This window comes from Solanum pennellii, chromosome 2, assembly GCF_001406875.1.
Source record: "Solanum pennellii chromosome 2, SPENNV200".
Classification (NCBI taxonomy): domain Eukaryota; kingdom Viridiplantae; phylum Streptophyta; class Magnoliopsida; order Solanales; family Solanaceae; genus Solanum; species Solanum pennellii.
The window spans coordinates 54,232,093-54,254,506 of record NC_028638.1 but is presented as its reverse complement, the minus strand read 5'-3'; the positions used below and the strand labels follow the sequence as shown (position 1 = coordinate 54,254,506).

General features: G+C 33.6%; 4 protein-coding genes across 6 annotated transcripts; all 4 read right to left on the bottom strand.

The window, feature by feature from the left end:
• Positions 1-472: 472 nt before the first annotated feature.
• On the bottom strand, positions 473-2,307 carry LOC107008725 (aldose 1-epimerase-like). Its single transcript, XM_027914968.1, has 6 exons — positions 2,023-2,307; positions 1,883-1,932; positions 1,657-1,780; positions 1,454-1,561; positions 899-1,360; positions 473-717 (listed from the first exon to the last, which is right to left on the bottom strand). The coding sequence occupies exons 1-6, from the start codon at positions 2,195-2,197 to the stop codon at positions 560-562; spliced, it is 1,077 nt and encodes a 358-aa protein (XP_027770769.1). The 5' UTR covers positions 2,198-2,307; the 3' UTR covers positions 473-559.
• Positions 2,308-3,200: 893 nt separating this feature from the next.
• On the bottom strand, positions 3,201-5,783 carry LOC107009249 (aldose 1-epimerase-like). Its single transcript, XM_015208553.2, has 5 exons — positions 5,397-5,783; positions 5,042-5,091; positions 4,329-4,452; positions 4,125-4,232; positions 3,201-4,029 (listed from the first exon to the last, which is right to left on the bottom strand). The coding sequence occupies exons 1-5, from the start codon at positions 5,566-5,568 to the stop codon at positions 3,401-3,403; spliced, it is 1,083 nt and encodes a 360-aa protein (XP_015064039.1). The 5' UTR covers positions 5,569-5,783; the 3' UTR covers positions 3,201-3,400.
• An 811-nt stretch (positions 5,784-6,594) lies between these two features.
• LOC107008977 (aldose 1-epimerase) lies at positions 6,595-9,266 on the bottom strand. The gene is made up of 5 exons (XM_015208210.2): positions 8,971-9,266; positions 8,828-8,877; positions 7,900-8,023; positions 7,703-7,810; positions 6,595-7,539 (listed from the first exon to the last, which is right to left on the bottom strand). Exons 1-5 carry the CDS (start codon positions 9,212-9,214, stop codon positions 6,923-6,925), a joined length of 1,143 nt encoding a protein of 380 aa, XP_015063696.1. The 5' UTR covers positions 9,215-9,266; the 3' UTR covers positions 6,595-6,922.
• Positions 9,267-14,334: 5,068 nt separating this feature from the next.
• On the bottom strand, positions 14,335-20,597 carry LOC107011103 (protein IQ-DOMAIN 31-like). 3 transcript variants are annotated; one of them, XM_015210451.2, is made up of 8 exons: positions 20,448-20,597; positions 20,257-20,312; positions 19,542-19,663; positions 18,778-19,062; positions 18,062-18,265; positions 17,496-17,546; positions 15,302-16,325; positions 14,335-14,683 (listed from the first exon to the last, which is right to left on the bottom strand). In XM_015210451.2, exons 3-8 carry the CDS (start codon positions 19,617-19,619, stop codon positions 14,655-14,657), a joined length of 1,671 nt encoding a protein of 556 aa, XP_015065937.1. In that variant the 5' UTR covers positions 19,620-19,663; positions 20,257-20,312; positions 20,448-20,597; the 3' UTR covers positions 14,335-14,654. The 3 variants fall into 3 exon arrangements, with proteins under 3 accessions (XP_015065937.1, XP_015065935.1, XP_027770451.1); XM_015210449.2 differs by lacking the exon at positions 20,448-20,597 and having other exon boundaries at positions 20,257-20,441; XM_027914650.1 differs by lacking the exons at positions 17,496-17,546; positions 20,448-20,597 and having other exon boundaries at positions 20,257-20,441.
• Between the last annotated feature and the right edge of the window lie 1,817 nt (positions 20,598-22,414).

Genomic DNA, 22,414 nt, shown 5'->3' with positions numbered 1-22,414 from the left:
TGACTATCCATGATATAGGGTCAACTACAACGCGTCATTTTCATAGATTGTATAATATCTATTAGGTTATAAAAAGTCATATTTATGAGAATGTATTCACATTGATAACTGAAAAGATAAACGAGTTATTCATAAATATATTTGTTGGTGTGAGTTGTATAAACTTAGCACAAAGTGGATAATATCATTATTTAATTACCAATTTGCCCTTAGAAATCGAACTTATGTCTCCTTACTAATGTAGGAGTTTTAACCTTGATACAAAAATCAATTGAAGTAGACAATGTTATTAAGAGGAAACGGGCCAAATCTATTTTTTGATGGAGAAAGTATACAACACAGAGTGAGCATAAGTTTTTCGTGGATTCACAATTGTGGAAGGGAAANACAGTAACTTAAAACTGTTAAGATTAAAAGGGGGAAAAATGGAACATTTAAATTTGTTATCTAATCAGCTTAAATTACGGTAACGGTTCATTAATAAGCATTAATTCAGCACGTAATTGGATACAAAAATCAATTGAAGTAGACAATGTTATTAAGAGGATACGGGCCAAATCTATTTTTTGATGGAGAAAGTATACAATACAGAGTGAGCATAAGTTTTTCGTGGATTCACAATTGTGGAAGGGAAATTTGGATGATTTACAGCGTCAGGGTACCCTTGAGTCTCCAAAGACAATGCTGAACGAGGCTGATACACAAATCCACCTTTCCCTTTTACATTTATGATCCAATTTGCAGTGTAGAAATGCACACAAGGCGCAGTCGCTTGGATATTCATTACTCTTCCTGATTTCTTGTCATAAACTATTGCCACTGGTTTCATTTTCTTATTGCTGTCTAGTACATAGTTTCTATCATATCCAATTTGGACTTCATCGATCCTGCTCCCTACCNCCTTTTACATTTATGATCCAATTTGCAGTGTAGAAATGCACACAAGGCGCAGTCGCTTGGATATCCATTACTCTTCCTGATTTCTTGTCATAAACTATTGCCACTGGTTTCATTTTCTTATTGCTGTCGAGTACATAGTTTCTATCATATCCAATTTGGACTTCATCGATCCTGCTCCCTACCTTACGAGGTTTAAGGAAGTCGTAGGGCGTGTTCTTGACAGGGGAGATTTCCCCTGTTGGAATGAGCTGTTCATCAACTGGGGTGATGTGTGATGCATAGATTTGAACAACTTGAGACAAGACGTCACCACTGTTGTGACCACGGAGGTTCCAGTAAGGGTGGTGAGACAGGTTAATCGGAGTGGCCTTGTTCAGTGATTTTGCCTTAAATTCGACACTAAGTTTGTAAGGATCTTTCAATGCATAGGTAACAGAGACAAGAACATCACCAGGAAATCCTATAACAAAACAATTAATTGACATGATTCATCAAATTCATATATATATATATATATATAGCTTTCTTGAGAAGGACACTAAGAATTATTTACCTTCTTCACCATCAGTACTGTGGTAGGTTAGAGTTATGTGAGGACATGGACCATCTTGCACGTATTCGCTTACCTTCCAAATAACAAAGCTAAATCCTTTAGGGCCACCTGTATTTTAATTACATCAGAGGAAGGAAATGAGTAGAAATGGAGTTAACAATGTTAGAGAAATATAGGTAAAAAGGAAATGTAATGAGAATTACCATGAATTGTGTTATTGCCTTCATTAGGGACAAGCTTATAAAGGGTTCCATTTAAAGTAAATTGAGCACCACCAATCCTGTTAACAACCCTTCCAAGTAGGGCTCCGAAATAACGTGTTTCATTCTGCAAAAAATCACTTTCTTATTTGTTTATTCATAACGTGGGATGCTTTGTGCACCTATGAATGACATCATCTATTAAATACAACGGAAAGAGTGAACTAACAATGTATTCCTTGACACTGTCATATCCAAGAACAACATCATCTATTTTTCCTGGAAAGGAGCAAGACAAGATTATGACTGATTTCTTCAAGAACTTGCAAAAAACAAATACAAATCAAGAAAATTGAAACAAAAACGTACCATTCTTATCAGGAAGAAAAACAGAGATGATTCTGGCACCATAATTGGTGATCTTAACAGAGAAATCTCCGTTTTTGATCTCATAGACCTCTATCTTGCAGCCTGCTACACTACCAGCAGCCAACAGATGAAAAATGAACAAACAGATCAACACACTAATAATCTTTGAAGACATAATCAGCTCCTCTGGTTTTGAGACTCTCTGTTGGCTTTTTTATAAGACAGTGCGACAAAAGAGGTTAAAGATATTTTACTGAAATTGTCGTCAATAGTTTTATTGACCGAAAAATATAATCTGCATAACAAGAGTTGAATAAAAAAATCTCAAAAAATTTAAAATAAAAAATAAATAAATAAATAGATTCTTCCTACTAAGTAGTTAAACTTATTATGCTAAAGAAATTAGTTCAGGATAGCAAATTTTGAGTGTTTTTACTTACAACTTCTTCTGAATTTTATAATGCTTCTCCAATTCATGTGGCACTATTATATAATTTATTGGGATTAGATTATTATGTGCATGTGAAAAAGAAAAGAACTTGTCTGTCAAATAATGTGAGCAAAAATCGGATTTCTCCATTAAAAATTGACAATGGTGAGTGTGCAGTATTAATTATGATTGACAGGGTCAAGTTAGCCATTATTAATTAACATGAACAAGTAGCCGTTTATGCTGACTTGTAAATTAAAAAAAAATGGTACCCACGATTGGCATGATTCTTATTCTGGAAATAATTAAAAACTTGGAGAAATGTTTGGCTTGAAAGATATATTATACTCAATCGCACGATCCACCTTTTCCTTGATTCGACTTTTTGAATTTACCTAAATTTAGCTTCCGGTTTTGGTCCTTCAACTTCATTAAAAGGTGTTGATTTAACACAGTAGAGTTAAAATGGAAAACAAACATGGACTCGACCTCTCTAAGAAGATTCAGAGTCTATAGCTTCGTTGATAAATCACTCAAATCAAAGAGTAAGGAAGGAGGTCTTGAGTTGTGCTGAGTCCCATATCAGTGGGATGAGGAAATCTGAACTTCTTTTATTTGGTCAGACAATCCTCTCCTCGTGAACTAGTTCTTGGGTTGAGTTAAGCCTAAATACATTTTTTATCGTGGTATCAGTGTCACTCACAACCATGGTTTATCATATCAGAACACTCAACGAAATACAAAATTATCCACTCCAAAAACATTGAGTCCACATTTGAACACTTGCTGAACATGTCTGCAATCAATTCTTACAGAACTCCATCAAGAAACAAGTATTATGAGTCTAGATGTCAGGTGTTTTATTTGTCATAAAGAACATATAAATTGACGAAAAAAGTATCAATTTTATGCTTTAAATACTAAAGACACAAGGGATGGAGGAAAAAACTAATAAGAATTCAAGTATTTCATGATCGAGAATGTATACAACATTTTGTGAATGTAGGCCTTCCCTGGAGTCACAATTGTAGAAGGGAAATTTGGGTGATTCACAGCGTCGGGAAACCCTTGAGTCTCAAAACACAATGCTGCATGAGGCTGATACACATATCCACCTTTCCCCTTCTGATTAAGGGAGTTTGCAGTGTAGAATTGAACACCAGGTGCAGACGCTTGTACATCCATCACTCGTCCTGATTCTTCATCATAAACTATTGCCACCGGCTTCATTTTCTCAGTGCTGTCGAGTACATAGTTGATGTCATATCCACTTTGGAGCTCCTTGATCTGTCTCCCCACTTCACGGGGTTTAAGGAAATCATAGGGTGTGTTCTTGATAGGAGAAATTTCGCCTGTAGGAATGAGGCTCTGGTCTACTGGAGTGATGTGTGATGCAAAGATTTGAACAACATTTGACAAGATATCGCCACTGTTGTGTCCACCGAGGTTCCAATAACTGTGTTGAGCTAAGTTAACTGGAGTGGCCTTATTTAATGCTTCAGCCTTCATTACCACACTAAGCTTGTAAGGGTCTTTCAATGCATAGGTAACAGAGACAAGAAGATCACCAGGAAATCCTACAAAAGAAAACAATGGATTTTACTCCGACTCATATTGTATCTTCAAAAGGAAATTAATCAAATGCGATTGTCATGTGGAGTAACTAATTTACCTTCTTCACCATCAACACTGTGGTAGGTCAAAGTAATGTGAGGATAGGGACCATCTTGCTGGTATTTGCTAACATTCCAAACAACACGGCTAAATCCGTTAATGCCACCTATATTTTTGAAGTTCTAAGAGGAAGCAAAGTTGGGCATATGGAGGTGAAAGTGGAAGAGAAAGCAAAGGTAAATGAAAACTGTAATGAGGATACCGTGCAGTGTGTTTGCGCCATCATTGGCAACAAGCTTATAAAGGGTACCATTTAAAGTAAATTGAGCACCACCAATCCGGTTAGCAACCCTTCCAAGTAGTGCTCCAAAAGAAGTTGTATCATTCTGCACAAAATTACTTTCATCTCTTATGTGTATGAAGATTTCAACATTTCCAACGAATCATTCCATAGAAGACGAGAACTTAAAATGGTACATTATTAAATTCAAAACTCTTTCTCATTTCTGTACTATTACTATGAATTGTTGAATGTGTTACATCAGAAATTTCAGTTAAAATTAGTCCCAAATTTTCATTCAAGAAAAGAACCAAGAGGAGTTTTTACGATTACCTAAGATTTGATGTTCAAACTAAGGAGAGAGAATTCGAATGCACAACTCCAAAGGGGCAGAGGACTTTTTGCCAGTCTAAATTTCATTCCATCAGTCCATACGATGGAAGGTTTTAAGTCAGATAGTATAGGCTAGAGATGCAGTTTTTGTTAGGAAAGAGCTACCATTAGACAGTGTCAGGTAAAAACTGTTAATCCTGCAATTGTTTTGGTTCATAATTGGCTTTGATCTGACATGGCACAATAGCTATCGATTCACAGAGAAGAACAGTGGAAATAACAGAAAGGAGAAAATGAAGTAAAAAGCTTTTAGAAAGGGGAAAATTCAGATAGATCATTGAAATAGAACAAAGTGAATTAACCTTGTATTCCTCTGTGGTGTCATATCCAAGAACAACATCACCTATTACTCCTGCAAAAGCATCAGCAAGAGACTATAAGACTGATTTATTAAAGGAACAAAAGAAAACAGTTCACCTATACACATCAAGAAAGATCAGAGTGGGACATGTTTTCCAAAAAAATAAGTTTTATTCAGAGGGAGCAGAATCAACCTATGGGTTTGATGGACCACATAAATATAAATGTGAAAAATCACTGAAATTTCAACAAATACTAAATTTTCAAATGTAGAATAAATTTAGTGCTAAGAACCATAAAAGCAGAGATCATTGAATGTAAATACTGAATAATTGATAATGTGAAAGACAGACATACCATGCTTATCAGGGAGAAAAACAGAGATGATTCTGGCACCATAATTGGTGATCTTGACTGAGAAATCTCCTTTCTTGATCTCATAAACCCCAATTTTTTGCTCTGTAACACTGATGGCAGCCCACAGATGAAGAATGAATAAACAGATCAACAAATTAATCTTTGAAGGCATAGTCAACTCTAGTAATTTTGGAACTTCAGAATGTCTGTGACAAGCACGTTCAGCCTTGAGTTTGTGAACTCCACCAATATCCTTACACTTGTTTTATTTTCTTTAGAGAATTACCAAATATGAAAAAGTTTATTAACTACAGTTTACATGTGCACAAATCAGAATTTGTCAGCTGCTCGGATATGGGATAACTCACGTGAAAAATAAACAATGACGAGTGTGTGGTCTAAAAGTTGAGAGATAGTAAGTACTCCATAACTTCGTTAAACGGGAATTTAGAATTCGAAATTTCAATCTTGAATAATTGTCTATTTTTTCTTTTTTTAATCTGTCTTAATTACTTGTTCATTTTGACAAATCAAGAAAAAGACAAAAAAAAAAGTTACCATTTATATCTCAATTAATTACTTTGAAAAAGAATTTTAAATTTTTAATTCATCCTTTTCTTAATTAATAAAAGATAAAATGATAAATTGACAATATCAATTATTGTTTTTAAAAATGGACAAGCTATTAGAGACAGAGAAAATAATACTTATAGTCTGCCATATATTAGTTAATCATTATATTAAAAATAGTTGTCTCATAATAGTATTAGTTATTCACCCATATATTACTCTTTTCAATCAATTCTTTTTGAAAGTGTTCACATTTGTAAACAGAATTTCCAAAAAGTTTTTTAGAGGGAGAAAACGTAAAATTATCTTTCTATTATGATTTTTAAAACACAGTATAAAATATTAAGTGATCAACTAAATTAATATAAGACAGAAAGAGTATATAATAATAATTGGTTCGTCACAGAAGTTGGCAGTTCCCAATAAATAAGGCCAAAATACACAAGTGGTTACTTAAAATTAACACCAATTTTCATTTTCATTTTCATTTTCATTTTGACACTTTAATCAGATTGACTTTTCATCCCAATATTTCCTTCTAAATAAGTAAACATTATACGAAACTGCTAACTATTTATATGGAGTAATGTGATTAGAGAACTCAATGAAAACTATAAACCAGAAACAATAGAGGTACAAACTTTGATTTGTTCTAAGAAAAGCAATGTTCAACTGTTCAAAATGACAGACGAATGTGTATCGGATACTGCAAAAGTACAGCATTTTGAAGAATCCGACACAGGTGAAATAACAATTTTGGAGCGTTAGCAACTTAGAAGAAAAAAACAAAATTCTCACTCCAAAAACAATGAGTCCACATGCAAACAGTCACCAAACATGTTTGAAAACAGTTCTTAGGGAACTCCAGCCAAGCACAACTGTATTGAATCAGAATGGCAGGTGTTATTTGTCACAACTCACAGAGAACATGTAACCTTGATAGAACAAATAGCATTCTAATATTTCTTAATTGAGAACGTAAACAGCATTTTGTGAAAGTAGGGATTTTCCGGAGTCACAATTGTTGATGGGAAATTTGGGTGATTCACAGCATCAGGGAATCCTTGAGTCTCCAAACACACAGCTGAATAAGGCTGATAGACAAATCCACCTTTCCCCGTCTTTACAAGGGTGTTTGCAGTGTATAATTGGACAGCAGGTGCGGTCGTTTGTAAACTCATCACTCTTCCTGACTTATTATCGTGAACTGTTGCTGTGGGCTTCAGTTTTTCAGTGCTGTCTAGTGGATAGTTTATGTCATATCCATTTTGGAGTTTCTTGAACTGGCTCCCAATTTTACGGGGTTTAAGGAAATCATAGGGCGTGTTCTTGACAAGGGCGATTTTTCCTGTTGGAATGAAATGTTGATCTAATGGGGTGATGTGTGAAGCAAAGATTTGAATATCGTTGGACAAAACATCGCCACTGTTGTGTCCACCAAGGTTCCAATAAGTATGTTGAGCCAAGTTAACTGGAGTGGCCTTGTTTAGAGCTTTTGCTTTCATTACCACACTAAGCTTGTAAGGGTCTTCCAATGCATAGGTAACAGAGGCAAGAAGATCACCAGGAAATCCTACAAGAGAAAACAATGGATTTTATTCAATTCAGAATGTTCTTCGAAAGGACTCCACCGTTTCAATTTGCTTGTCTAGTTTTGACTTGGTACAAAGTTTAAGAAAATAAAGAAGACTGTAATTGTTTTGCGGAATAACCATTAACCAAGCAGATCCATTCACCTTGTTCACCATCAGTACTGTGGTAGGTTAAAGTAATGTGAGGATGAGGACCATCTTTCTTGTACTTGCTCACCTTCCAAACAACATGGCTAAATCCTTTAGGGCCACCTACATTTTTCAAGTTTTTACATAAGAGGAAGGAAATTTGGGTATTATGGAAGTGAAATGGGAAGAGAAAGAAAATCTAGTGAGGATACCATGTATTGTGTTCTTGCCATCATTGGCGATAAGCTTATAAAGGGTTCCATTCAGAGTAAATCGAGCACCAGCAATCCGGTTAGCAACTCTTCCAACAATAGCTCCAAAAGAACTCGTATCATTCTGCATCGAAAGTTTTTCACATTTGTTTATTCCTATATCGATTTGTAGAGTAGCAAGGGGCTGATTCCATATTCTCATCCATTGACTTCTCGGAAAAAATTTTGAAATTTGACATTCTTTATGCCCCTCTACTAACTTAGCATATGACATTATTGAGGCACATGTGAAACATGTTGATTTTTATGTCAATTTAATGCATTAGGTGGAGTATCCGAAAATCATAAATCCTTTTGGATGTCTTTGTCTAACTAAAATATGGTGCACTGCTAAGTTAAACAAATATAAACACACAAATAAGGCATGTTACTTAAAGGCTCAAATGATGAAAGAGGCATAATTATGTCCAATGATGGTCCACCCCCATTGTGAATGTTCATAGTGCCGGCCAGGTTGGCTAAGCATACTTTTTAGTGTTACGTGCACTAAAATGACATAGGCACAGCAGAATCATAGTTCTCTACAATGAATTTGTTTTACCGAAAACTTCTTGTATATTAGGCGCAAGTTTTTGTTTCAGAAAAGAAACAAGAGGAATTATTGCAATTCACCTAAATTTGATGTTCAAACGATAGAGAATCATCTATCTCCACTTTTCTCCAGTCTAAATTTCTGCACATTAGTCCCCAATAAAACATGGGAATTTGGGTTACATACTATAAGCTAAAACACGGTCTTTTTGGTAAAGAAGTACAATTGAACAGTGTATCAAAGAAAGAGTTGTTAATCCGACAAATGATATGTGTCAAACAAACAACTGTTGATGAACAGTTAGAAGTTTTTAGAAAAGAAGAAAGTGAAACTAACCACGTATTCCCCAATGGTGTCATATCCAAGAACAATATCACCTATTGTTCCTGGAAAGGAACAAGACAAGAATCAGATAGTGCAGTTCAGAACGAAGAATCATGAAAATATAACTCATCAAACTAAAATCTTGAATCACAGACCATTCTTATCAGGAAGAAGAACAGAGATGATTCTGGCACCATAATTAGTGACCTTAACAGAGAAATCTCCTTTCTTGATCTCATAAATTCCTATCTTGTGTCCTGTAGCAGCCCATAGATGAAGAATGAACAAACAGATCAACAGATTAATCTTGAGAGACATAGTTAAGCAACTCTCAGAGTGTGTGTGTGAGAGAAAGAAGATATGGTATCTTCTAGTCTTAATATATACAAGTATATACATGTGCACAAAAGAAGACTTTGTCAGCAGATAATGATGTGTGTGTAGTCTTGGATTTACACAGAGGCAACTTTTATGTATTGTTTGATTTTTAAGTAGCCGTTTGTGTTGACTTGCTGATAGCATTAAGTCTTAGCATAAAACGTATTAAAATCAATCACATTTTCTTGAATTTTAAAGTATATCATATCATATATTATTATAAGCATGAAGCTCAAAACTTAAAAGTTGAATTACCATTTTTTTATTTAGTAGTATTATCTTTTAAGAAATAATACATGGATTACACGCGCAAAGCGCGTGCACGAAAACTAGTATTATTATAAGTGGGAAGCTTCTAACCTCAAAGTTGAATTACCATTTTACCCTTATTTTACCTCTAAAATAAATTAATATTAATATCTATTTAATTAATTAAATATTAAGTAAAATTTTTATTTAAATTCATGTATCAAATAAGATCTTAATGCATCATATGTTCATGTACTAATTAAATGTAGAAAATAAAGAGTCTAATAACCTTTCAACTTTAATTTGTAAGATAAGTGGGGGTAATGAAGAGTCTATCAAACACACTCACACCACATTATATATATACCTTGTTTTATTCAAGTTTGTAATCATCTTGCATATTATAGTAGGTTAGTCTATATCCCTTGTAAAATTTTCATTACCAGTTTGTAATTATAAGAATTCTTACTATTTTATTTATTTGTATTCTTTAAAATTTCTTGCATATTCATCTTCTTTTTGTTGAGAAATATGTAAATTATGATAGTTACAAGATGAATATACTCCAATATGAAGTTGTAAGTAAATATTTATTTTTCACATCTCCATCGTTTTGAGTTTTTAAATATAACTTTGTAGTTGATTATTATATTTTTGTATTCATCCTTTCTTCTATTTTTTGGATATATATAGTAAAGCTAATCACATTTTGTATTTATCATTAATTATTTTGAGGGTAAACATGTTAAATCCCATAGTTTAATAATTATGTCTTTTTCATTGTTTGGTAATCATTTATCTTTATAAACCAAATAAAATAAAAAATAATGTATAGTAAAAAAATGACTAAATGATACATTGAATAATATTATTCTAGAATATATATANGTTTTTTTAAATATAACTTTGTAGTTGATTACTGTATTTTTGTATTCATCATTTCTTCTATTTTTAGGATATCTATAGTAAAGCTAATCACATTTTCTATTTATCATTAATTATTTTAGGGTAAACATGTTAAATCCCATAAAATAATAATTATGTCTTTTTCATTGTTTGATAATCACTTATCTTTTTAAACAAACATATTTGTACTTTTTCCTTTTTATATGTAATCTCAAATGTTCAAAAAATTTATGTACTTAACTGTTATAAAGAGGTACAAAATAAGTGCAAAAATAATAATAAAAAAAATAATGTATGGTAAAAAAATGACTAAATGATACATTGAATAATATTATTTTAGAATTCATTTATATATATATACACACACACACTTTAATATATAGTTCAAGAAATACAACTTATCTTTATTCTTAACATATTCATGCCTTCTTTTCTGCTTGTCTTATTTATTATTATTATATTATTATAATTTTTTATACATACGATATGTTTCGTCTTAGAGTAAGTCATGTTTTGTCTAGAATAAGTCTACTTTTAACAAAATGTAATTCAATTAGTATGAAAATATTTTCGTCTATATATTTAAATGTGTGTCTTTCTTTATGGATGCCATGTCTTTATTTACTTCTTTTTTTTCGTTTGAAATTGTAATTTTTCTATAAATTTGATGGTATACAGCCCAAACATTTTGTAATATTTTTCTTTATACGTATCTTTTTTTATAGACAATTTCTTTTTTGATTACTAAAACTTATGTCTCTGATAAAATAAAATGTTTATTTTTCATGAAGTATTTCATATATCAAACCTCCAACATCTAACACAAGATTTTCATGTTATATTTTTTTCAGAGTTATATTCTTATGTTAAACTTACATATGAAAGGACTTAGATTTGAACTTAGCTATATAAATTAAAATTTTCTAATATCAATTAGAGGACAAACGTGCGATGCACGTTCCGAGAACTAGTACATTATATAATCATCAAAGGAAGAACCAGATTAAATTAAAATTAATGCTATCAGCAAGTCATAATCTTCAACTTCACATTATACAGAACAGTATCAGTGAGAAATCTTTATTTGGTGTATGGAAATAAATTTATACATTTAATTGGATAAAGTATATTTTGATGTACCAAGTTTATCTTCTCTTTTTTTTTTAACTAAAAAATGAAAGTAACATCCAAAAAAGAAATACTTTGACCAAAAGATGAGATCACCACCAAGACTGCATAGCCATAGGGCAAAACCCACCCAAACCCCTAAATCAAATTAAACACAAGTGAATGCAGGAAATAACCTGAAGCCTAAAACGACTGTCTGATGATGACAAACACATGAAATTTTGAAGAAAATGTGGGAGTTCCCTGCTAATTTAGGAGATCCCAAAACCCTAATCTAGTTATTAATGACGAGGTTATACTCCTAGCCCTGCATCTTAAATGTCTTTCCTTAAAATGATACTGGAATAGATATATAGTACTCTCTTTTATTTATCGCGAGTGTATTTAAAGAAAAAACCTTCCGTCTTTACGACACTATTTTGGTAGAATGTATTAAGAAAAATAATATATATATTATATTGAAATGTATATTATTAATATCATAAATTTCTAATTATTAATAACGCGATGATTTTAACGTATATTATTTCATTCAATTATCCCTTAAATTCTTTTTCACATCTTTTTCATCATAATTAAGTGGAGAGTATCTTTGTAAGTACTTATTCTAGGCAATGCATATTATTTTTAATGCATCAAATCAAACAATGTATAAAAATAGAAGAAAATTGTATATAATAACAAATTACTATTTCAAATTAAATTCTATAATCACAGTTTGATTTAATTGTAGCCCGTAACAAACTGTTGCTATTTCACCCTTTTCCCTGGTGAATCTCGCTCGCCGCTCTCATTCTCGCTAGGCAGTCTCTCCTCGCCATTCTCACTTTATACAAATACAAATGCATAAAATGCATTTATGTTTGTATAAAGCGAGAGCAAATTGTGTATATACATTTCGTTTCCCTCTCCCAGATTTCGCTCACCACTCTCACTCGTCTCTCTCACTTTATACAAACATAAATGTATAAATTGTGTTTATGTTCATATAAAACGAGAGAATATTGTATATACAAATACAAATTCATATATTTTCGTCCTATAAACTTGAAATTATACGAAAACAGGTCTTCCCCTACCCAACCAATTTTTGTCTCTCTCTTTCTCGCTTTATACAAACGGAGATATACAATTGATTTGTATATGTATACAGAATATACATATTAATAAGGACAACTTTCATATATAACAAACATAAAATTCATATTTGTATACTATAACAAAGTTTGCATAATTGCACTCCATAGCAAACATATAAATGTATAATTCGCTATACATATACAATTGAAGCGAATGGTATAAAACGAAGTGTATAAAATGAGAAAGAGAATGAGACTTGAGCAGAAAATTATATAAAACGAAGTGGATAAAACGAATTGTATAATCATAAGTGTGTAGAACAATTATATACAATTTGAATTTGTATAAAATGAGAAAGAGAGAAAGGTAAAAGAGACTTGGGCAGGAAATATACAATTGAATTGAATTGTATAAAACGAGAAAGAGAGAAATTATATACAATTTGAATTTGTTAAAATGAAAAAGAGATATATGCAAAAGAAACTGGGCAGGAAAGTATTTTTATTGTATAATTATAAGTGTATATGATGAAAATATATATATTTGCATGTGTATATACAATTTTACTCTCGCTTTATACAAACAGAAACGCAATTTATACATTTCGTTCTGTTTGCATAAGCGAGAGAGGCGCAGGTGGCGAGCGAGATTAGGGAGAGTGGCGAGCGAAATCTGAGAGAGAGGAAAGAGGGAAACAAAATATATGTATTTATACAATTTCCTCTCACTTTATACAAATAGAAACAGATTTTATAGACTTGTGTTTGTATAAAGTGAGAGGAAGCGAGCAAGAGAGGAGAGTGGCGAGCGAGAATTTGAGGGAGAGAGGTGACTAACAAACAGTTTGCAACGGAACACAATTAAATCAAAGGGTTATTATAGCAATCAATTTGATTTATTAGTTCGCCATTATATACAATTTTCCCTATTAATAACCATATTCATATATGTATACCGAAACATACATATTAATAGTCATTCATATATGTATAACGAAATATACATATTAATAGTCATTCGTTATATGCATAGGGAATTATACAAATCACAAGTTCCATAGCAAACATAAAATTTGTTATAAAGCACAATTATACAAACTATAAGTATAACATACAAATGTGATTTTTATATTTACTATTTATGAAAATTGCTCAAAAAATAATCTACGTACAACTAATACAAGCATACCTAATATCTCATTTTAAACTTAGCCGTAATTATTTTTTAAAACTATAAATAAACAAGAACATAAATATTTTAATATCATAATTCATAGCGAGCGTAAAATAATAAAAAGAACTCCAGCTATTTTCTTTACAAAAAAATGTAAAAAAAGCCAGGACATAAATTTGAGACTGACGGGGTGATCAAAATTCAAAAAGATTATGTCCCACCTGTCACACTGATCTTTGAATTGCAAGTATCTGTCCACGCCTCTCTTTTCTATTTTCTTCCCCAAAGTCAATACTTGTTTCTCCTAAATAGAGACAAAAATAAAGAAGGGATATTCCAATCGTCTGGCCAGTACTTTCCATGGCCTCTTTGATTGAAATAGACCTACTCAGATGAGTATGCCACAACTAGAACAATATTGAGAGATTAGAGCCATCACCTACAGTCATTAGTACGAGTAACTCATACATTTGAAGGGGACGTCTTGCACCTTCTAGTCCATCCTTTTTAAGTCAGCACCACACAATGATGTGAAATTGCAAATAGAAATGTGTATATTCTCTGCTACTCAGTAGGTTATTCATAGGGGATACATACACTTTGTGTCACACATAAGAATAAAATCTCACTAAGACCATAAGAGACGAATGTTCTCACTCAAGATACAAGGCATATGGGGCTAATAGTGACATAAAAAGGCAAAGGAAGATAAAGAATATCAAGGAAATCCCGTTAAACCAAGTACAGAGTCTCAACTATACAATAACTGCAAACACCCCAACAACACTAATAGAAACATGATAAAGATGCTTACGGATATCAAACAACGGTTATTTGGAATTTGCAAATTTAACCTAATACAGAAAATATTGATGTCAACAACACATGCGGTACTAAAGTTCCTTGAGTAAGCAGAATGTTGAACTCATCTCCTCCAACCAGGAAGCACCTTTTCTGAAGAGGGAATCAAAAGATAATCATTCAGTCAGTGAAGTGTTCCAAATTGATGAAAGTAAATGAGCTTATAACACATCAATTCTGAAATAATCTAAGAGAACCATTTACTAAAAGATAGAAGGCATAAGACTATCATAATGAAGAATAAAGAATAAATGTCAGAACCATTTTATATGTGGAGTCTTCAACATTTGAAATAGTGCATGCATTTACTTCACTTTTGAGATATCGGTTTTCTTATTGTCTTAACTTTATGAATGCTTAACTTTATGAATGGTCAGAAAGAAAGAATGATGCACCTCATCCAGACCCGAACATTAATAATTACCATACATCATTTTTTCAAAAAAAAAAACAAGTTATTCGACAAGTCACTTAAGAAAACAAGTAAGCAAATACTTTTCTTGGGTTTGATCGTGATCAAATTTGAAAATTTCAACTATATTACTCATTCAGCTTAAATGAAAAAAAAGGAAAGAAAAAACATTTCAAAGTAACACAAAATAACAAAGGCCCAAACAGAGAACTCACTTGGCTATTGGAAACAATCACATAGCAAGAAACATGTAGGGATACCAACTTGTAACTAAAAGGTCCCTAATCCTTTTTTCTTACCGTCTTTCGAGGAGGACATCGGTCTGGTCTTGTTTCCACTTTTTCCATTTGCTTGCCCTGGCTTTTGAATCCGAGGTGACAAGGAGTTGAATTTGCCATTGGCAGAGGATGGTAGAGAATGACGCCGGACAAACCCATTTTCAGCTCCATCATCACTTACCTTGGGAGATCCTTGAGCTTTAAGCTTTGCCTTAGCAGATTGAGTGGCAGCCATATAACTAGGCACACTTGGTGTATTCTGTGAAATATTCTCAGAATTGTCCTGCTTAGTGGGGAGAGACTTCCTCCTCCTAATTCTTTCTTTGGTAGTCTGATCTTCCATCGAGCCAAGTTCCTCATTAACAACAGGGCTGTTTGCAGTGTTGTTAACATCCTCCGGCTGCTGCTGCTCAGTGGTAGGATGATCTTGCAGTACATCCGTTGGCTCATCCACTGCTACAGGTAAAGGAGCTTCACTTTCAACCAATTTCTCGATTTCAGGAGCTGAATCACTTGTTTTCTCACAAGAATTAACAATCATTTGCTCAACAACATCTGGAGCTGAGGATTTTGATGCTGTGGCCTGAGCCTGAGCCAGATTAGGAGTCTGTTGCGCTTTCTCAATTTCTGTTTCAGACCTCTCAGAAGATGTTGCCAAAGCTGCAGAAACCTTTCGTAAATTGCGCTTGACCTTTTCAAGTTCATTTTGAGGCTGATCCTGTACTGGCTCTATGTGATGATTCGAGAATTTCCTTGGGTTGCGTTTAGCCTTTTCTGGTTCAGAGGAACTTACGCCATAAGCATCTCCATTTGATGCTGTAAGAACCTTCTTGACACTTCGTTTTGGTCGTACTGCTTCTGTTTCAACACTCGGCTTGTTACCCTGCTTCTTCAGCGACTTTGCTCCAACTACTTTCTTTGGTTGTGGAAGTGGTTCCCAAAAGCGAGATAGTGACCATCTTTCAAGCCACTGCCAAGCTGAATTAGGCTCGCCCTCATCATACTGAAGGCTCAATGGCATGGCTGTTGGCACTGCCACAAGAAGCTAAAACAAGCAAGAGATTACCATCAAATACAGAATTGTGTCTACATCAGAAAACTAAAAAGAAATACTTCATGGTCCCAAATAGTTGGCATTATTACTATGAGTCTTGACTGTTTTTAATAGATCATTTCAAAAAGGTGGTCTAAATTGACCATATTTCTAGTACTTCAAGTGCAATTTTGAGAAATGCTAATTTTATTCCAAGAAATTACAAAATGTTAGAATTCATACTGATCATTGAATGAGTTAACTCTCGTACAGTCGTGCTCTACCCCCCCCCCAACCACCACCACCACCACCACCAAAATTGTTTAGACTTTCTGACCCTTCACATCCACTTTAGCTAGTATATGGATCCTTTATGTCAACAGTGTATAGATATCCATTGGACCTCTGTGACACATATACTATGGGTCAGGCTTCGATATTCAAAGCAACATTCTCTCTCTTCATAATAAGTAACTTCAGATCAACTTCCAACTCTTCCTTTGCAAAGCCCCAGATCTAGGATGGTCACTCTATTAAGGTCAAAGATGGATTTACAACTTGTTCAATTTTCTCAGAAAAATATCGCAGGCAAAAACCTTCTTTTGATCAGCAGAAAAAGTGTTAGCAAAAGACATGCAAAATGTTGTAGATCACATAAGAATCCAAAGAGGCACCCTTCATTCTGCAGCCACATTGCAGTAAATGAAAGCAATAACGCAGACAAATCAGCAACACTTTTGCACTCTAGATACACAGAATGTTTAACCTGTATCAAAACCAGATTTTCTAACCTTTTAGGATGTGTTCCTCCAATTTTATTTAATCTTTACTCACCCCCTCCTTTTATTACATCGGGGACTATTTTCAAGCTTCCTCAACGTTATATAAGCAGAGGGATTACTTCCCATACCATCACTTGTACTTTCTTCTCTGTTTATTGGTACCTCCCAGACCCATCGTCTACCATAAAAGTATAAAAAACTCAAATGTAAAAGGATGAAGCGACATCATCATTTTCTAACCCCAATCTGTTAAATATATTATCGGCCACACATGGGTCTTCAACTCCATCCTTACCTAGGGCCAAAAGGAGATAAAGAAAAGAAACAACACCTTACAGGAAAAATCTGCGATGCAACGATATCTTGTCAGTTAAAAAAAGGACAGATAGTTCAGCAATACCTTGCGTGGAAATGCATAAACTGTCAGTTTAGCTGGCCTCTGCTCAGGATACTGGTTAAAGAAAGAATACATGGAACTCAGAGCAATATTTGTACCAACATGAATAAATTTGAAATAGCTACTACAATCTGTCAAAGTTGAAACAAGGAGGAAAGAAAAGCAGTAGCAGATTCCTACTCATTCTATGTTACAACAAAGTCAAAAACAATGAAGAAATGATGAAAATAATTCCAAATTTAGTTTTTAGCACTTTGCACTCTTTTTTGGATCGTCCAATTTTATGTGCAGTTCCTTTTGAGTTATTCTAATTTTATGTGCACCTCCTCTTTTGGTTTGTCCCAATGGTTTGACACAATACTACAAACATGAAAATCAGTTGCTCCACTCTTTAACTTTTATTGGTTTGAAATGGCTTCCAATTTACATCTAAAATATGGACATCTTAAAAATCAAATTAAATCTAAGTTACTTCTTCTATCGCATAAGGCGTTACAGGTAAGTCAAGTTCCCTACAAGACTATACAAGCAAGTCAGGGAAAAAGAGAACTTCGTAATGCAAGAGTTACCTTAAGTTCCTCAAAACTATACTTTCTGAGCAGCTGATGCCCAGGATCTAAGAGTCTAATCCTTCTGCCACGAGCTAATGCCTGAATCCTGACAATTGCCTGCATGCAGCGTAAAGTAGCAACTGCTTGTCTCCTTACCAAGTGCCCACGAATAAGGGCTTGTAGCCTTATAATGCCTTTGAGAGCTCGAAAAGCCCGACGAGCCTGAGGAAAGTTACAAGTGGATAAGGACACGGTCCTTTCAGAGAAAAGAAAAATTGACAGGCAGATCCTGCTTTGAAATTAGAAGAGGAAAAGACATTGAAGCTTCTTCAATTGTAAGTCCAACTAGTATGTACTACATAAAGGCTTAAGCTATGGGCTTTCAAGAAAAAGTATCTTGGCATGGTAAAAGTGTCGATTGATTATTTGACTTAACAGAAAAGGTTTCTTATCTAATGCAGAACTAATATACACAAGCAGATAATTTGGAACCCACGTGCCCCACAAGTAATGACAATGTAGAGGATCACAAATTCTACTGTCTCACTTGCACAGAAATAAATGTTCTAAACTCTTACAGATTTTATACATTACACGCATAAACATTCAAATATTCTACAATCTAAGTGAGAAGCTATTCATTAGATTGAATAACTGAAAACCGAATTAAAATCATAATAATCGTACACGTCTTTTTAGAGATTAAAGTTGTAAATTCTGTAATTAAACAGTACCAAGTAACCCCTAAAGGCTGCCTGTGCTATGGTGGCAGCATGCTCTTGTCTTTTCAGCTCAGCATCATCTGTGGAGGTTGTCCCATTCACATGTGGTTCTATATCGTGTGTTGCAGAGGATAATGAGGCGGTTTCACATGCAAAGTCAGTGCTTGTACCCTTTTCCAATCCAGCCTGGTCACCACCATTATCAAAATTCTGAACCGGTAGATCCAAACTTGGTGAATCAAGAGAGAGATCCCCCACAGGCGCTTTTGCAGAAGATATTTTCTCACCAGAAGCATCCTTCATACAACACATAGAAGTAACTTAACACTAACGGATATAAAAGTTAAAATAAAAGATATAAAAGTTAAAATAACATGCATTATGTTGAAATCTCGAAAGATCTTGGTTTACCAAGTGGGTTCTCTACCCACTCTAATTCTATGATTTTTTTCATGCCAGTGTTCGTAAATGTTATCAGACAATATAGGAAGTTCTTACTACTTGGGTAAATGAAGAGAGACAGCAAGAGAAAAAGAGGGGAAGGTATGGTCTCATTTACCAGTGACAATTAATTAAGAAGCCAATTGCTGAAAAAAAGGTCGAACCAAATGAGTAGTAGAATTTTCATAACAATGTGAGGAACTTGTAATCATGGAGAACACAAACAGACATAGTTAGGAAACCACCATTAACTATTAAAGGAGGAACAAGAGAGAAATGTCTTTTAGAACCCAGACAATGTTGAATTATGACACAATTAGAAATATTCTCTTTACCTTTGATAAATGAGACTTGGATGATTTCTTCCCAAAAAGCACGGCCTTGATCCACTTGGCAGGAGATTTTTTCCCCATTGCAGACAGCAAGCTGCTGAATTAAAGAGGATTTCAGCTGAATCCTGCATTATTCAATATAAATCAAGTTCTCCTTAAAACAAGTAAACATGAGGTAACATGCACTAATTCAACTTCAAAACAATCTCCAAAGGATAACCAAATTCTTCCCAAATAGAATCAACAGACACACCAGCTAATCAGCTAGAGCTGTAAATGGTGAAGATCTATAAACTAAAGTTAGGGAGCTGCATATCCTAAGTAGGGAGACTAGAGCATTTCTCATACTGAAATGAATGTCTCAATACCACCAGTCACTGTGAGCCAGCATTACAACAACAGAGCCTACTACTACTACTACTACTACACCCCCAATCAAACTAACAAAAATGAAGAAACATAATGTACACTTGTAAACAGTGTCCTCCTCTTGTCAGTACACTTAATAGCTAATCCGAAGAAGAAACACTACAATTTCCAGAAAAAACATATCAAATAGGCAAAACAGAGTCTGGTAACTCGGAATCAGAATGCTAAAACGAGTAGACATTAAATCAGGACAAGATCTGTAGTAAAAGCACGAAAAATCCAAAATTAAGGCAAAACAAAAGGTGTAGTAGGGTTTTCGGAGCAAATGTAGCACAGATCTGAGAAGTACCTGAAGAACAGAAACGAAAGCTCCTGTTTTAAGATCCGAAACTTGGCATAGATGAGCTGAAAGAAGAAATTCAAGAAGAAGAGAACTAACAATTAATTGTTCAGTAGAATCAGGTAGACTGATCTAAAAGCTAAGAGGAAATAAAAATTGGAGTTGCTAAGAATGGCCCATATGGTCATAGCCATCCATACCTCGAGGAAAAATGGACCCCTCCACCGCTTCTCTCTCTCTGGGATTTGTGTAGCAGTAGTAGTAGATGTGAACAGTGATGGGAGTCTGTACATATACGATAGAGTACAAATGTATACCGTAGTTGTTATGCTGTCACTTTTAGTAAAGTTGGTGATTTCCTGCTTAATCCACTTTTTCAACTTTTCATTAAGGCACACTGCTTCATTTGCGTTGTTGGTTTAGGAAACTACTCTTCCTGTCCATTTTACTTTGTTTGATATATTAAAAATAAATTGAAAATTTATAAGACATGTTTTATTATCTTTTATTTATTTAGATAATTTATAATTAATAATTATATTATTATTTTATTTATTACTGATGTGTCAACTGAAATATGAATGACTAAAGATGAAATGAGGAAGCAAAATCATTTCAAAAAATTCGATTTTAAGTATATAAAATTCTGTTAATCTCACAACGTCATAATTAAACACCTAAACTCAGGAAAGAAAACAAGTCCTTCATTAGTTAAGGTGTCACTTTTTCAAAATAGTAATAGCAATATGATAATTTTAATTTCAATACATTTTGTTCTTTTTTTGTCTCTGTGGTCTTCTCTACTCATTTGTTTTTGTTTTGTTCCTTTTTTTAACATGAAACAAAACAATTTTCTCAGATGACAAAACATTATAACATATCGATCATTTAAATTTCAGGTACTTTTTTGTTCATGCTGTCTATTTGGTATTTTCTAGTGTTAACCATGTGATTGTGAAAGGAAAAAAATGGAAAACACTCTCATAATATAAAATAATATGGAACTTGGAAAAGTACCCAAAAAAAAAAAAAGCAAAAGTAATGTTAATGTGATACTCTTTATATAAGAACCTAACATTCAAATGAAAATCGATAAAAGTCATTATAGAGTACTTACGTAAAAAGAAAATCCCACAAAAGCAAAGAAGATATAATTACCACATCAGTGATAATATTAACAAATTTTTAAGTACTAAAAAGGTAATAATTCGAATGCTCTCTCAAGGTGGTCCCTTTGATTTCAAGAAGCAGTAGAGCATGGGACTTATTATAGTTGGTGCTAAATAAACACTACCATACGAAACTTTAATACAATATCTGACTTTTTTCTCATTTTATCAGGGATTCTATTCGATAAGAAGTTTTATCTGTTTTGAAATTTCTGCAATTGTTTTCTCTTAGGATATAAAAAATAAATAAATCATTGATCTCGTAAATATAAATATATAAAAGATGAGATACGCACATATGAATATTATATAAAAGGGATATTTTAGTGTGCACTTGGAGATACGATGAGAGGGATATAGAGAAGAAGCCTCCAATTTTTAATAAAATGGAGAGACAAGAGCATCCCAGTCCATTAATAATCAATTTGTAATGATTTAAAGCTGCGGTCCCCTTCGGTTCCTTCATTAGGTACACCAAACAAAAAATGAGTCCATCTCATTATTCCTCATCAACTTACCTATAGGGATGGAGGGCCCTTCAACACCCATGTGCTCATCATTAACAAACATAAACATTAGGATCATCACTTCAAACTCTTTTTAACTTAATAAAACACATACGAGCAAATGATTCTTCCAGCTCAATTAATTAAACAACAATATATGAAGTATCTATCAAATAACATAATAATATAGGAGAAAAAATCACCTTAGGTCGAAAATTGTCTATGGATCACTGTGTTGCACGAACCCCCAGGAGTGACTCGTTAAGTTATGGGTGACGTGTAGAGGAATGGAGCAGCGTGTTGAATTTACAATGCAAATGCCACCGACGGTGTGTTAATTTCCAAACTGACTGATCTTCTAACGGGAAAAAAGCATACTTCACGAGAATGTTACCCTTCACCGACTTTATTCTTTACGAGATAAAAGCTCTCTAGTAATATAGGATTTTCAGTCACATGAAATTGACAGCCAAGCTAACAGACAGCAATTAT

Coding starts and splice junctions, on each gene's coding strand:
- LOC107009249 (XM_015208553.2), bottom strand. CDS start 5,568: ATGCCTTCAAAGATTAATTTGTTGATCTGTTTATTCATTCTTCATCTG. Junction 4,453..5,041: donor ACACCACAGAGGAATACAAG/GTTAATTCACTT, acceptor AATTTTGTGCAG/AATGATACAACTTCTTTTGG. Junction 4,030..4,124: donor CAGTGTTGATGGTGAAGAAG/GTAAATTAGTTA, acceptor TTTCTTTTGTAG/GATTTCCTGGTGATCTTCTT.
- LOC107008977 (XM_015208210.2), bottom strand. CDS start 9,214: ATGTATATACTTGTATATATTAAGACTAGAAGATACCATATCTTCTTT. Junction 7,811..7,899: donor TGGCAAGAACACAATACATG/GTATCCTCACTA, acceptor TGAAAAATGTAG/GTGGCCCTAAAGGATTTAGC. Junction 7,540..7,702: donor CAGTACTGATGGTGAACAAG/GTGAATGGATCT, acceptor TTTCTCTTGTAG/GATTTCCTGGTGATCTTCTT.
- LOC107011103 (XM_015210451.2), bottom strand. CDS start 19,619: ATGGGGAAAAAATCTCCTGCCAAGTGGATCAAGGCCGTGCTTTTTGGG. Junction 19,063..19,541: donor CCAAGTCTCATTTATCAAAG/GTAAAGAGAATA, acceptor TGTTGTATGAAG/GATGCTTCTGGTGAGAAAAT. Junction 14,684..15,301: donor GATGTCCTCCTCGAAAGACG/GTAAGAAAAAAG, acceptor TTCCCTCTTCAG/AAAAGGTGCTTCCTGGTTGG.